The 15,131-nt window shown below is 56.0% G+C and overlaps 1 protein-coding gene across 1 annotated transcript in view; it reads right to left on the bottom strand.

The window, feature by feature from the left end:
• Positions 1-7,916, bottom strand: part of LOC140631987 (cadherin-23-like) — a 283,795-nt gene extending 275,879 nt beyond the window's left edge. The window contains exons 1-2 of the mRNA XM_072823494.1: positions 7,799-7,916; positions 1,624-1,701 (exon numbers count right to left, since the gene is read on the bottom strand). Coding sequence (XP_072679595.1) covers positions 1,624-1,701; positions 7,799-7,865 — 145 coding nt within the window. The 5' untranslated portion in view covers positions 7,866-7,916. The remainder of the gene's footprint in view (positions 1-1,623; positions 1,702-7,798) is intronic.
• Between the last annotated feature and the right edge of the window lie 7,215 nt (positions 7,917-15,131).

Below are 15,131 nucleotides of genomic sequence, written 5' to 3'. Positions count from 1 at the left end.
TCTAATGATAATAAAGGCTGCTAACATTCATTCATTTGCTGAGCCACATATGCTAGGCACCTACTATCCTACCTCTGCATCAGCCCCATGCTGGGCCTGGGCTGTGGGGAGAAACCCCAGACGAATCGAGAAGTCCATATACATGCCCTGACACAACCCAGAGGGGAGGAAACAGCTCAGCAGCATCTCCAAGAGACTTCTAGGTACCCTCTCCACCCTCTAGAAGGTGGTAAGCCTGTAGAAGAACATTCCAGAGAGGCAGGCAGCCTCCTTCTCGGACCACCCTTTAAATACCTACATCCACAAATCCAGCCTTTCATTCCTGATCCATGGGGGCTGCTAGTCACCTAAAGAGCTGCCACATTCCACAGAGGCCCCCATGGGCCCTAGAAATGAAATGCCACTGGACCGTGGGGATAATCCCCACAATAGTCAGAAATACACCTGCTATGCCCCGCACCCACCTGGATAAAAGCTTCCACCAGGAAGAAGGAAGGGGAAGACCTCTTAGGGGGCTGCTGTCATGCCACCAGCAACAGCAGGAGAGAGTCTGGGGCCTGTTAAGGCTCCCCTCTTGAAGCAGAGATTTTCTTTGAAGAATTTCGCATCTACTCTATCAGACATCTATACTTGGTTTTACATAAAAGAGTGTTTAAAATGTCCTCTGAGTTAAATATCTTTACACCCCTCCACTATCCAGACCATCCCACTTTATTCTCAAGGACAAGCGAAGCTCCAGAAAGATGCACCACGCCAACCCCAGATGCACGCTGCTTCTGCTGCACAGCCCCACCCCCAGACCCACGGGGTAGGCACACCTGAGCTGAAGAAGCCCCAGATGGCAGGCACTTTACCTAAAACAACACCAATAAGAATGAGGACTGAGGAGGCAGTGTGGATAGAGGTGGGAGGGACTTTTTCAGGCACCGCTGCTTGCACGCATGCTCATAGGAACAAGCATGTTCCTGTCAGCACAGCTGCAAGATGGGTTTGTCCAATTCAACCCCCATTTCTTAAGAAGCTTCTGGTCCCCAGAGCCGAGCAAAGGCCATGGGGCTATGGGTGCACACCTTCAGTTGCAGGTGTAGAAGCCAGGCACCCAGGAAGAAGATCATGGGGACAGAGCCGGGTCATGAGGGGATTCATGCTGGGTGGAAGGGGCTGCTTGTGATCACCTCCTAAATAGTTAATTTTGTTTTCCTCATGACAAAAACAGGCACACTCCACACAGAAAACCCAATGACCACGGAAAAGCGCAAAAGGCTATGAAACAAACTCTCTGACAGCCAGCGTCTTTAAATTATCACAAAGAGGAACGAGCCATTCTGTAGAACAAAACTAGTGCAAAAGTGAAAGTCAACTGACTTGGGCTCAGTGTGATAAATCCTTGGACACTCAGAACTCCCCTATGTTGGAAGAGGAACAGCCCGGGAAATACTGAGCGTCCCATCCCCAGGGACAACCAAGGAGGGGCCATATGAACACCCATCAGAGACACCATGCAAGAGGCTCCAATAATGGGTGGAAGATGGGCTCAATCTCTAAGAGCCCCTTCACTTGGGGGGAGAGGAGCCCACCCCATACCTCCCGGCATGCCCAGCTGCAGACCCTGCGCCAACTCACCCACGGGCGTGTCCTCGCTGATCAGCAGGTATGTGTCAAAGAAGTGGTTGGTGAAGAAGGGCAGTCGGTTCACCTGGCCTGGAAGTCAGAGGACAAGAGTGTCAGGCAAGTACCCTCATGCCAGCTTCTGTAAGGAGACACAGGGTGGGGGCTGCAGAGAGCATGAGCCTGGGTCCGCTGCCACGGCCACCTTCCCAGGACCTCAGCAAGTCACCATCCCCCCTCTGGGTAAGTGGGAAATAATGCCGGTAGGGAGGGTGAATGGTCAGCGAGGCCACTAACTCCATGTGGCCATTATATCCCGGGCCACGCTGAGACACGCCAAAGCATAAAATACATGCAGGATTTCAAAGACTTTCTATGAAAAAATGGGTGTAAAATATCCCATTAACCTTTTATATTGATTATGTGTTGAAATAAAAATATTGCAGATATATTGGGTGCAACTTCTTATTTAAATGAGTTTCTTTTCTAGTGCGGTTCCTAGAAAAATCTCAACTCACACACACATTGTATCCCTATCGGGCCACCTGGCTGCAGATGGCACACGAGCGTGTCAGGGCCCCGGGCGAGGTGCCTCCATGGCTATGAGCCTAGTGCCCAGGGCAAGGCGTGGCACTCGGGAGCCCTCAGTAGGTATTTGTCGTGTGAAGGAGCGGCCAGCCCACCCCACAGGATGAACAGCCACCACTGCCATCTCCAGAACCCTCCTCCACGCTGGCCACTGACGTGCCCCTCCATCCACCTTCACGCTTTGGCGGGGCTTATCATCTCCCCGTCTCACTGCGGAGAAGAACAAGGCTTGTAGGGAATAAGTAGTAACTTGTCCAGGATGAGTGAGTGGCACAGGCCTTTGGGGGTCCCTGGGTGGCTGGCCCCATACCCCACCCTAACGGGCTTGGGGAAACGGCCAGTTCTGGAAGGAGTTGGGGGTGGGACCAGCATGAACTGAGGAATTTAGTGACTCCGAAGATACCCTTTGTTCCATGAGTCCCCTGTGTGAGGCCCCCCAAGGCCGGCTTCACCTGTCCCCCGAAACCCCCTCTTCATGGCCTTCAGTAGTGTAGTATAATAAAAAATACATTCGGTCTTTGTCCCAGTTCCTGGCCCAGGGCTTCAAAACTCCTTAGAATTTCCAGAGCAAGAGGAATTGTCTTTTGTCCTTTATATGGAGCCCCTGTGGAGCACAGCTGAGTTTATGGGACCGCGAGGACCCCGGGTGGGGCTGGTGGGCAGAAAGACCAACTGGTTAGAGGGGGGTTACTGGTTAGAGAGTGGGTGCTTTCCCCCACCCGGACCTCCAGGGAGGGGAGGGGGCTGGAGATCTGATGAGTGTCCAGGTTGAAGGCATCCACGTGCTGGGAGGGTGGCCTACCTGGAGAGCACACGGCAGCTCCACCCGGCCCTCGCCCCGCTCCCATCTGGCCGCCCTAGGTCGTACCCTTTGTATTAACCCAGCAAATGTAAGCCAAGTGCCTCCCTGAGTTTTGAGAGTCCGTCTAGCTGATCAAACCTGAGGAAGGGGGGGTGGGGTCCCAGGAACCCCTGATTTATGGCTGGTAGGTCAGAGGGCAGAGGGGCATCGTTTCCTCCTCCTCGTAAATCTGCTCAGAATGATGCCATTTCTGATTCCTCAAACCTTCTGGCCACTGTCTCACGTCCTGGCTGGGACTGCTGACCCTTCGGCCTTTACCTGTCCAATTCCTATTCATTCTTCAAGTTTCATCTTAGACGCCTCTTCTTCCAGGAAGCCCTCCTCGATCACCATCACTACAAACCTGAACTCACACACATTCCTCCCCCCTCTCAGATCAGGAATCCAGAGCCCCTCACTCATATAACAGCCTCAGAAAGAGGCCAACGGTCAGGGGTCTTGCCTTTGTTCGGAATGTCACTGGGCTTCTTTCTAGCCACATGATCGTCCCATGCCTCAGTTTACCCAGGTGTAAAATAGCAACAGTAAGACTTACTACTTCATGGTGGTCCTGAGGATTAAGTGAGATTACACACACATACACACACACACACACACACACACACACGCTTATCCATGCCCCAGCACACAGCAAGCATGGGAACTACTATTAATATTGGTATTTTTTTTAAGATTTTTTAAAAATTTATTTATGATAGACAGAGAGAGAGAGAGAGAGAGAGGCAGGGACACAGAAGGAGAAGCAGGCTCCATGCAGGGAGCCTGACGCGGGACTCCAGGATCGCGCCCTGGGCCAAAGGCAGGCGCTAAACCACTGAGCCATTCAGGGATCCCCTAATATTGGTATTAATAACAGTGCCACCCACTCAGCCAGAAGGGCATGCTTTGGATCACCAAGCGGAGCCTTGGGCTCCAGGAGGGGACTCAGGCTGAACCCAGGCAGAAGGCTCGGGGTGCCCAGAGAATATAGGGGAGGGATTGGGCAGCAGGGGGAGGACACCAGTGAGGAAAACCGTCACCTGCAGCAGCATTATTCATTTTAGAATTTTCTTTTACAGGACCTGCGGATAATCAGCTGCGAAGAGCACCGCACGCACGAGTAGCTAGCTGGCAGGGCCTCGGGGGGAGGTGTCCCCTGCCACATACCAAGCAGGGCCCATGTTCTCAGAACAGCCCTGCTGCCCCCGGGGGCCCTGTGGCCCTGGGCTACCAGTGGAGCACCTGGGGACAGACCAGGCGGGGGCGTGTGGTAGGTGATGGGGACACAGGGGTCTTCAGTGATGGAGAGTCCCAGCTTCGGGTGCCCATGACCCACTCCTCTGTCCGGACCCCCGCCCACCCCACACACCTGACCCCCATGAGTCTACGTCCTCTGCTCGCTCTGCCCTGGTGGCTTCTCCCCACCTTCCTGGCCACTCACACTGATCATCCCCTGCACAGTTCCCGGGGACCCCCCAGCTTGGAACACCACAAACGCCGCTGCGCAGCGTCCTGCTTCTAACCACAGGCCCGGGGGGACGAGGGAGCGGGGAGGCTCCGGAGAACACAACATCCCAACGACAGAGATTCGGGAAGGGCGTGGAGGAGGGCAGTGTCCTGGCCCCGGGCACCTGATCCCAGAATGCCTGGCATCAGGCACAATTTGGGGATGCCAGGCCAGGAAGCGCTGACTTTCCTCAGAGTCGTGGGGTGGGGGATTCCTCTTTGGGCCCGATGAACCTTGGCGAATGGCAGAGCCTTGAGGCAGCTGGGCCTGAATCCAGCCCACACCTGCCTCCCCAGGTGTCTGATTGCTCATGGAGGGGCTGGAGACCCCTATGGGGGGGGGGCATGACAAGGGAGGAACCCCGGGCAGAGAGGACAAATGTAGGGGCCTTACATCTTCTGCCAGTCGCTGCTGTGCGGCCTTAGGTAAAGCTCTCTGTCTCTCTGGCCCCCATTTCTAAGCCTCAGGGAAAAAGCCCTGCCCTGCCCTGCCCTCTCACCCGCCTCCCCGCCAGGGGCGTCCTGTGCACTGCGTCACTGTGGCTGCAGGGTGGTCCACGGGAGTCCGGGGGTCAGAAGCCTGACACGCTGCTGTCGGTTACAAAAGTGGGTAGCCCCAGCCAGGACCCTCAGGCCTGGGGACCAATGGCATGACCTAGCAGGGTACTCAGAGGCCAGGCCAGACAAGGATGGGCCAGGGCAGGCCTGCTCAGGCCTTCACCTCCTGCCTTCCCGACCGGCCCGCAGATGGGGAACACACTGAGGCCAGACGGAGAAGGGTAGCAAGCTTCGGCAGAGAGAAGATGACGGGCTGACGAGGGGGTCTGACATCTGAGGGGCGGGGTGGTTAGGCCGGGAGCCTGACCCACCTCTGAGCACCCAGGATGGGAGGAGAGACCCACTAGGGCTGCGGGGCAGATGCAAGGTGGGGAGAGGTAATGTGGGATGGTCTGGGGGACAAGGGAAGGGTTAGGGGTCAGGAGCTGGTTGGTGTTGGAAGGGCAGGGTGCGAAGATGGTGTCCTTCAGTCCCTAAGTCAGCCATGGTCTCACCAAGCCAAAGGACTGTACCCAGCATGAGAGACCGCGCCCCTCACATACATGCAAAGCAGACTAACGCCCCCCCACCGCTCCCCAACTCCGAGAGCTGGTTTTGCCAGAGTTGCTGGATGCTCTCAGGCAACTTGCTTAACTTTTCTGTTTCCTGTGCCCCGTTCTGCGTCCCCCAGAGAAAGATACAGCTCCTAATCAAAGAGCTAACACTTATTTAGCACCTAATATGGGCCGGGAGCTATTCTACGTGCTTGATAGGGGCGTTAACCCAACGGATCATCCTGACAACCGAAGGAGGGGAGTCCTATTGTCCTTCTGACTTTAGAGATAAAAAAGCTGAAGGCCAGAGAGGCTAAGGATGCCCCCCCAAGGGAGGCCACTGGAGAAGTGGGGCTGGAACCCAGGAGTCCTGGCTTGGTGCTGCTCCCTGGGGCCCACCTGAGATGCACGAGCCCTCTTGCATCCCCAGAGCTCAGGAGGAAAATGCCACCTCTACGGAGGATACAGCCAAGCTCTCAGCGCCTGTTTTATTTTTACATCTGTATTTGTTCTCGACAGAGGGGGAAGGGCTCGAGCGGCCAAGGTCATGGAGCCCCTGGGGAGGCAGGGGAGAGTGTCCTTCTAGCATCCGGCAGAGCCAGAGGGTCAGAGCTGCGTCAGCTGCCCCCGCTGAGGCCTCCCCGCATGGGGCTCAGAGGGGTACCCTGACCAAAGCTCCCCAAGGAGGATCAGAGACCCGGACTGAGGCTCAGCCACGCCCCGCTCTGCATGCCCTTGGGCCAGCTGCTTTTCCAGGTGTCCCTATCTCTGCAACGTAGGCGAGGGGTTGAGAGGGTCTGAGAGCCCCTCTGGCTCTGCCCCGAGACTCTGTGAGGCTCTGTTGTAAGCCCGGGCTGCCTGACTGGAAGTGAGCCCCCCTCACAGAGGCAGGCCAGCAGAGACCCTTCCAAACTCCGCGGCCAGCAGAGGGGACCTCTGGGGGGCTCTCAGGCAGCCTGCACCAGGCTGGCTTCCTCCAGAGACTCCCTGGCTCCCTAGAGTTATCAAAGGACCTGGCCTCACTCAGAAACGTGTTTGCCCATGTCACCAGGCACACCGTGCCTGTAGCTCTTCCCCAGGGACACCCTGGCCCCAGGGGACACTGTCCCAGCCCTGCCTGTGGTCCTGGCCTTCCTTCAGCACGGCCCAGAGCTGCTTTGCTCCTGGCCACCAACTGTCCGGGAGCCAAGGGACAGGAAGATGCCCGGGTCTCTCCTGGCCTCCTCCATGGGCACCGGAGCTGTCGCCGATCTGGCTGCCGCCAGTGCCAGGGCAAGGAGGGCAGGTCCTCCCAGCAAGGGGAAAGGGCTCCTCACAGCCACACCTAGGCTCAAGCTGTTCCCTCCTCCGGGATTCCCTTCCTCCTGCTCCCCTAAAGCTTCTTCTCAGTCTTCAAAGCCCCGAGTAAATGTTTCCCTCTGTCTGGGTCCCACCTGTCCCCGCAGGCCCAATGAGTCTTTTCTCCTGATGGGCTTCTCTCCTCCTGTATTCCCACTCGCTCCCCTGCATTCCATGTAGTAAATCCTAGCTGTGTCCCCTCCCACCCCCACCTCCACCCCCGGTTGGTTCTGGATTCCTGGAGCTCACAAGCCATTGCTTGCACACCCCAGCACTGGGGATAGCAGACACACACAGTGTCCCACGGCAGGTGCTCAAAGGGCCGCTGTGAAACTGAAGAGAACCGGCCAGTCCCCACATCCCGCAAGGACGGTTCTGGCACCCATGCCTCCTACCCCTAGAGCTCACCTATTTCTAAGGCTCCTCCCCTCCCTTCACGGGGAGGCTGGTACTTTCAGCCCTGTGAGTGCTGTGGAAACAACTGAGGCCCAGGGGACAGTGGCTCAGCGGTTTAGCGGTTTAGTGCCTGCCTTTGGTCCAGGGCATGGTCCTGGGATCTGGGATCGAGTCCCACCTTGGGCTCCCGGCATGGAGCCTGCTTCTCCCTCTGCCTGTGTCTCTGCCTCTCTCTCTATGTCTATCATGAATAAATAAATAAAATCTTAAAAAAAAAAAAAAGAAAAAAACAACTGAGGCCCAGAGAGGGAAGTGTGTGCCCAGTCACAGGGAAGTGTATGCACAGCAAGGCAAGGTCTGCAGCCCTCTCCCAACCCCTGTCCCAGAGCACAAACCCCACGGGGCAGGAAGGGCAGAGGGCTGGACTTACCCCAGCATCCAGAGATCAGCACAAACAGCCAGCCCACGAGGCAGCTGGTGGCAACGTGGCACCTCATGGCTCCTAGGGACACAAGGAAGGAGAGGGTGAGAAGCCTGCTCTTTGAGCCCCTCCCACACCTCCCCACCCCTGCAGCCCCAGGGAGATCAGGCCCCAGAAAGAGGAAAGGGAATCAACTCACATGGGGGGTGGGGAGGAGAGGAGGGGAGCGCAGCAGGGAAAGAAGAGAGGGTCTGCATCACTGGGTTTCATCATCGTCCGGGGCTGGGTATGACACAGTGGCCTGGGCTGGGGGCGGTGGCAATGGTGCCCCCCAACCCCCACCCCGGAGCAAGCTCAGCTGCCGGCACAGAAACTCGTGACTGAGGCATTTGGGGCTCGGTGGGACGAGGGGTTTGCTGCCTGGGCAGCCCCAGGAGTCAGGGGGCTTGGTTAGTCTGGGGACAGGGATAGGAGATGGGTGCTGAGTGTGAAGTCAGGGGTCGAAGAGAAGGCCTGCAGGCCCAACACCCCGGGTCCCCTCCCCAAGTGCCCAATGGGCCTGTCTTTTCCCGCTTTTTATGTCACTGTATTATCTCATAAACTCGGATATGAAATGAGGCAGCAGGCCATGGTGTACAAAGAGGCACAGAGAGGGAAAGTAACGCACAGGGCTCCACAGCAAGCCTGTGGGGAAGCTGAGGCCAAATTCCTAGGGGCTCAGAGCAAAGCTCCAGAGAGATCTGCCGCCCCCCCCACCCTGAGGACAGCTAGGTGAGATCCCACCTCTAAGGGTGTCGGGGAGGGTGGCTGCGCCTCCCACCAGCGCAGTGGCCCCGTAACAGCAGGGTCACTGTTCTCTGGCTCCTCCTTACCCTCACAGCAGCCCAGGGACGGGCCTCCCAGAGACCAGCAGTGACACCGGGAGGGACCTGCTGCTCAGTTGGGAACCCCTGCCTGTCTCTAAAATGCCAGCCCTGTTGGTGCAGGGACACAGCGCGCTCACCTCTGCACCGCCTCAGGGCCTACCTAGCCAAGGGCCCACACATCATCCTCTAGTTCCACAATTTGCTCAGAGACTCCTGGCTAATGGGTGCAGGGGTCAGAATCTGGACCCAAGTCCAGCACCACCCCCCTGGGCGATGAGTGATCTGGAAAGACACGGAGGTGAACGGGAGCTGAAGGGCAGGGATCTTTGGAAAGCCTTCCTTGCAAAGATTTTCTTTGCAAAGATCCATCTCTGAAAGATCTAGGGGCGAGAGATTCCAAATGAGTCACAAGGTCTGATCCCTGAACTCCAGACCTGGAGCAGCCTTTGTCACCCCGGGCCCTGAGTGGCCTATGACATGACGGGGCCAGAGTTCCTGCCATACACACCATGCCGTGGCCTGTGACGCCCCCTGGTTTCAACCCTCCTAACACCGTATTTAAAACGGCCTGATTACTAGGCAGGAAACAGGAATTTGAAGAATAAAAGATTCCAAGATGTACTTAAATAATAAAAGATGCCCCCCTCCACCATAGATTCCTGTATTTCCACCCCCTTGAGCTTCGGGACGTTAACAGCCCATCACAGGGTTATGAACCAATATGCTATAGGGACCAGGCCAGGAATATAAATGAGGGAGATGCCAGTGGGTGGGGATGATGGCCACTCAGAAGCCACAGGCTCTGTCCAAAAGTGGCAGCCACTGATGTGTTCCAGCCAAGAGGGAACGGACGGGGCGCGGGCCCAGTGTGGCCAGAGCTCCTGATTCTTCTCAACGAAAACCCGGCAATCTGGCTTTTTATCTGAATTCAATTGTTAAATGTTGGCAAATAATTTCATTTTTATGAGCCTAACAGGACGTGTCTGATGGCCGGAGCGGACAGGCTGGGCTGGGCACACATCCGACCAGGCCCTCCTCCGCACCCAAGCAAACATGTTCGCATTACACACACGTATGGAGCAGTGCGGCTGTGTTTATCTTTAGACTAATGGAGTCTGCCTCTACACAAAAGAAACTTGCTTTTCTCACATCATGATATTTCACGGATGACCCTCCAGGTCAACACTGCTCCATCGACACCCTCCTCTTTAGGAGCCAAATCGTAGTTCAGAGTGCGGATGTGCAGGTGAGAGACACAAGCATCCCCTACTGTTGGGCATGTGGGCGTTTCCAGGTTCCCACCACCGCAGGCAAGGCCACAACAGCACCCCCCCCCACCCCGCATGTCATTGTGTGAGGACTTGGGTTGCTCCTGAACGTGGCTCTCCAGCTGTGGCATTACTGGGCTGATGAGCTACAACACCGAGCATGTATGTAAACCTCTAGCAGACATGGCCATGTTCTGTTCTGGAAAGGTTGTGGCAATTGCCTCTCCCTCCGGCAGCGCACGAGAGGACCTCTGTGCCCACCTGGAAGTGATCCCTCTTTTAAATGGCTGCCAATCGGACGCATGACAAATGGTATGGCATTGCTGCTTTCATTTGCATTTCCCTAACTACTAGTGAGGTTGAGCACGATGCCTTTTTCTAAATGTTCAAAGCACTTTCCATCTGTTATCCTGCGTTAGCCTACCATATCCTGCAAAGAAGCTGGCCAGCACTGCCAGCATTATCCCTGATTTACAAGTGGAGAAACCGAGGCACAGGGCAATTAAGTGACAATCTGACACCTCCCGGTGAGTGAGTGCCTTAAAAAAAAAAAAAAAAACTCCAGTCCTCTGCCTTTCCAAACCAGATGTTATAAGAATTAAACAACATCTGCCAAAAACATCATCCACAAATAGCTGGGGAGTGCAGCCATTCTGTGCTGGGTGTTGCAGGAAGTTTGCAGTGGAAGGAAGGAAGGAAGAAAACCAACACGTACTGGGACAACTCCCACGGACCAGGGATTTTCAGAGGTGTCATTTCATTCAGTCCTCCCAAATGTCTCTATAATGTAAAAACTATTGTCCCCATTTTACAGAGAAGGAAATTAAGGCTCAGAGAGGTCCCTCCAGGGTTGGAACTGGCTCCCTCCCACTGTGCCACCATCACCCATCCCCTATACACCACCCACCCCACTTCCTAATGTATCAAAGGGAAGGGCCCTGCCTTTCGACACGCAACACAATAGACACAGGATGAATGTCTGCAAAGAAGTGTGCACATGTGGGGCACCTGGGTGGCTCAGTGGTTGAGCGTCTGCCTTCAGCCCAGGGCCTGATCCTGGAGTCCCAGGATCAAGTCCCACATCGGGCTCCCTGCATGAAGACTGCTTCTCTCTCTGCTTATGTCCCTGCCTCTCTCTCTCTGTGTCTCTCATGAATAAGTAAATAAATAAATCTTAAAAAAAAAAAAAAAGGTGCGCACATGTGCACAACACACACCCATGCAAAATGCATCTCCTTTCCACAACACTGGCTCGCTCAGGCTCTGACACTGCCAGGCTCACACTGCCAGGCACACTGTCCCCAACCCGTCTCCCGAAATGTCTGCTTCCCCTTTGGAGGCAATCATGCCAACTGGGGCCTCTCTTCCGTGGGTCGACGGCAGCCAAACACAGCCGGAACTTTGCAGGGGTTGGTGGGGCCACCCCCCGAAGCAGGTCGAAGCAGGGGCAATGTTTGCTCTCTGCTGACTCTCAGCTTGGGACAAGGTAGCCTAGACAGGAGATCCAGGGGGGACCCAGGCTCCGAAGGCTGAAGCAGAGCAGTTGGGCAAAGGAGAGTCCCTCCGGCTACCTGGTTTTCCCTGAGATCCCAGTTCTTGCTCATCCTCTGGCCCCTTTGGCTATGGGAGGGAAAGCAAGGCCAAAAGAGAAAGAGAGAGAGAGAGAGAGAGGGGCTAATGGCAGTGGGAAGAAGCCTCTGGGCCCCAACCTTCAGCCCAGGTATTGTAATGGATGCTGCACTGCCTACAGGCATTCTTTGACCCTGGGGCTGTGCAAGTGGCACGTGTTCCCTGGGAGAGCCTGACCTCCCCCTGTCCTGTGCAACACCCCTCCCATCTCCCACCCAGCACAGCTGCGTGGCCTCCTTCATCGCATGAGGCTGTAGCACCGTCAGGACGGGGCCTGAGCTCCCACCAACCCTCACCTGTCCCCAGTGGACCAGGAAACAAACACACAGCCTTTTGTGCTGGGCTTCCTCTCCAGGCCTGGTGCCAGAGACATGCCCTAGAGGTATGAGCAGGGTCACGGCTGGCTGCCCCAAATCTTCCAGGTGCCTGGCTTAGAGCCCATTCTTCCAGGAAGACTTCCGGAAATCTCTCAAACACACCCACCGCCAAGAAGACATGAAACCAGGCCCCACAGCCCTCGAGCTACCAATTCTCAACACCCTCCTTCACACGAAGCCCTTGTGCCAGGCACCAGGGGAGGATCAAGGGCCATGAGAATGGCTGGAAACGCGGGCTAGGTGTCAAATAAGTGATAGAGACCTTTGCGGCTCAGGGTCATCAAAAACAAAGTCCTGAACCTCAGAGTGGAGGTGAGATGTGGGCTGCACAAATTTCAAGGATTCACTACACTAATATTCACTGAGTGCACATTATGCACCAGTCACTGTGGCGTACAACATGTTGTACATGCTGGGGCTCAGAGAGTTCGAGTAACTTGCCCAAGGTCACACAGCTAGTAAGTGGTTAAGTCTGGATTTGAACCCCACTCGGATGGTGATCAAAAGCTGGTCTCCCAGCCTCAGCCCCAACCCTTACTGAGCTCAGACATGTGCTCCAGGGCAGGCCCAGGTTAAGGGTCTGGTGGGAAGGCCCCGGCCAGGACTCTGCATCTACCATGAGCTGAACTTGGGTGACAATTCCAACCTACTTCACAGCCATAGTATATAGGAGTCAGCAGCAAGGCCAAGTGCATGTGCCAGGAAGAAGGGGAACAGCTGGGGAGTGGCCTCCTGTTTAGTCTGCCTTTATGGGTACTGGCATCTCACAGGCCTTGTCCCTGGCACCCATACCAGCAAGACAAGGTGAATACCATCAGAGGTGACCAAGTCCCCCCACCCCATGGGTCCCTCCAGCACCATCCCCAAGAGGTTAATACCTTTATCCCTGGAAGGAGAAGACTACAAAAATGACCATACTCGGGGCAGCAATGCTACCCACATTGGCCTCCACCTTCCCCTGTGCTCAATCCATAAAAAACTTGTTACTCAGGCAGGCCTGGGCTGAGGGCCGCAGGAGAGGCTCTGGCAGGTGGCACAGTTATAGCACCCAGGGAGTCACCCCACATGGGAATCACCTCCCCAATCAAAGCAAAGCCTCTACTTACACCCCCGAGAGCCAGTGAGCTGCAAGGAGAGGCCTCGGAGCCAGGTCGGGCCACTCTGCACGTGTCTACCCTGACATTACTTACCGTGTGCCAGGGACTGTGCTAGACATTGGCACACAGAAGAGAACAAGCTGGAGACCTGGCCACGGGCGAGCTGACACTCCCAGAAGAGACCGACACAGACAGTGTAGGTGGACAAGCTCTACAGTGTGTTTGGGAATATAAGTGCTCAGGAAAGAGGAAAGGAGCAGGGTGATCTGCCCATCACTGAAGGTGCTATATGAACAAATAGTGAAGAAGCAGGAGAGTGAGCCATGTGGTTATCAGGCAGAAATGTCTTCCAGGCAGAGGCAACAGCCTGTGCAAAGGCCCTGAGGCGAGAGTGTGCTATCACACTCCAAGAGCAGTGAGGAAGCCAATGTGGCTGTGACCGGGTACACGGTGGGGAGAGCTGCAGGAGATGAGGCCACAGACACGGTGGGGGGGGGGGGCATCACTGATGTGGGTACACTGGGAGTCATGGTCTCCAGCCGTCCAAGAGTGTCACAAAGGAGTCAAGTTTTACTGGAGCACTTGGCTGCTGTGTTGGGGACTCTCGGGGCAGAAGCAGGCAGACCAGTGTGGAGGCCCCCGTAGTGATGGAGGCCAGAAACATCTGATGCTCTGGCCAGGGCCTGGAGTAGAGGGTGCAGGATCCAGAAGATTCTGGGCATATCTGTCAAGGTAGAGGTGAGAGGGTCTCCTGCTGCAGAAGATGTGGCCGTGCTAGAAAGACCTGAGCCTGAGGGTTTGGCCCAGGCCCCTGGAAGGATGGAGCTGCCATTCTCCAGTCGGGAGAAGGCTGCAGGTGGAACGGGCTGAGGGGCAGGAGCAGAAGGTCAGTGAGGGGCATGGCGAGTGTGGAACGGCTTTTGACAACCAAGCAGCAATGGGGATGGGGGACGGTAGGACACCCCAGCTAGACTTCAGGCCTGGGGTGGGGTAGAGATGCATAGGGCTCATCAGCAAAGAGGTGCTACTTGGAGCCACCAGGGGGTCCCACACCCTCTAGCTAAGGCAACTTGGCTCAAAATTGATCAATATTTGAAAACTGTGTAAAGAGCCACCCTCGTCGTGTGTGGCCCGGAGATGCCACTTCCAGACCTGTAGCTGAGGAAGCCATCGCGGCGGTGCATGAGCGCTAAGCCGCAGAGATGTTCACTGTGGCCCCGGGGAGCGACCTGCACAGCCAGCGGAACAGGTGCAACGGTCGAGGTCCCCAGGAAGCAAACAGAGGCTCACGTGTGTGTAGGTTCGTGTGGTGGACGTGTGTAGGGGGGGGTGCGCACCTACAGGACTACCGTGTGGAAGTCTCATCTGAGTGTTGCTCATGGCTGATTACGTATTCTCCTACACGCTTACTGCATTCTCCACGTCTTCTAGAACACCCTCGATGTCTTTACAACCAGAGGCCTAGCTTCTGTCCACCCCACTAAAACACGGGCAGCAGCTAGTGAACAGACAGACAATTCTGATTAGGAAGATCTTTCCTATGCTCTGCTGAGCCTCCCTGAAGCCCACAGTCCCAGGTGGGAAGCCCGCAGGAGACCCTGGGGACTGCGAGGGTCGTCAAAGGTCCTCTGATTAACGCCACCCTTCTGCTGGGACTCAGACCCTCCCGGGCAGGGGGGTCCCAGCTCAGAGACACCCCCACCTCCCAGCCCAGCCCTGTTACCTTCTCACACTGGGCTGGGGTGTGGGGCGTTCTGATTATGCCCACCTTTGGCAAGACTGCCCTGTGCTCCAGCCACGGGGACTCACGAGCCCAGGGATGGGCTAGACCTGACCTTGGAGATGAGGCCCCGGTCTGCAGCTTGGCCCTGTCCTATGGGCTCTCCTTTTTCCAGGGGGATGGCTGGGGGAACCAACAATTTAAAAGAAAAACAGGTGCCCGAAGGTTCTCATATGCTCCCCCACACACCATACACACACACACACACACACACACACACACACACACACACACACAAGCTGGGCTCAGGGAAACCCTGCAGGAAATGTGCCCACAAGATGCCCCTGGCCCAACCACGGAGGGCCCCTCCTTCCTGTCCTACTGC

Source organism: Canis lupus, chromosome 4 (genome assembly GCF_048164855.1).
Source record: "Canis lupus baileyi chromosome 4, mCanLup2.hap1, whole genome shotgun sequence".
Lineage (NCBI taxonomy): Eukaryota > Metazoa > Chordata > Mammalia > Carnivora > Canidae > Canis > Canis lupus.
Note: the sequence above shows the minus strand (reverse complement) of the source record. Positions and strands in the feature narration are given on the sequence as shown.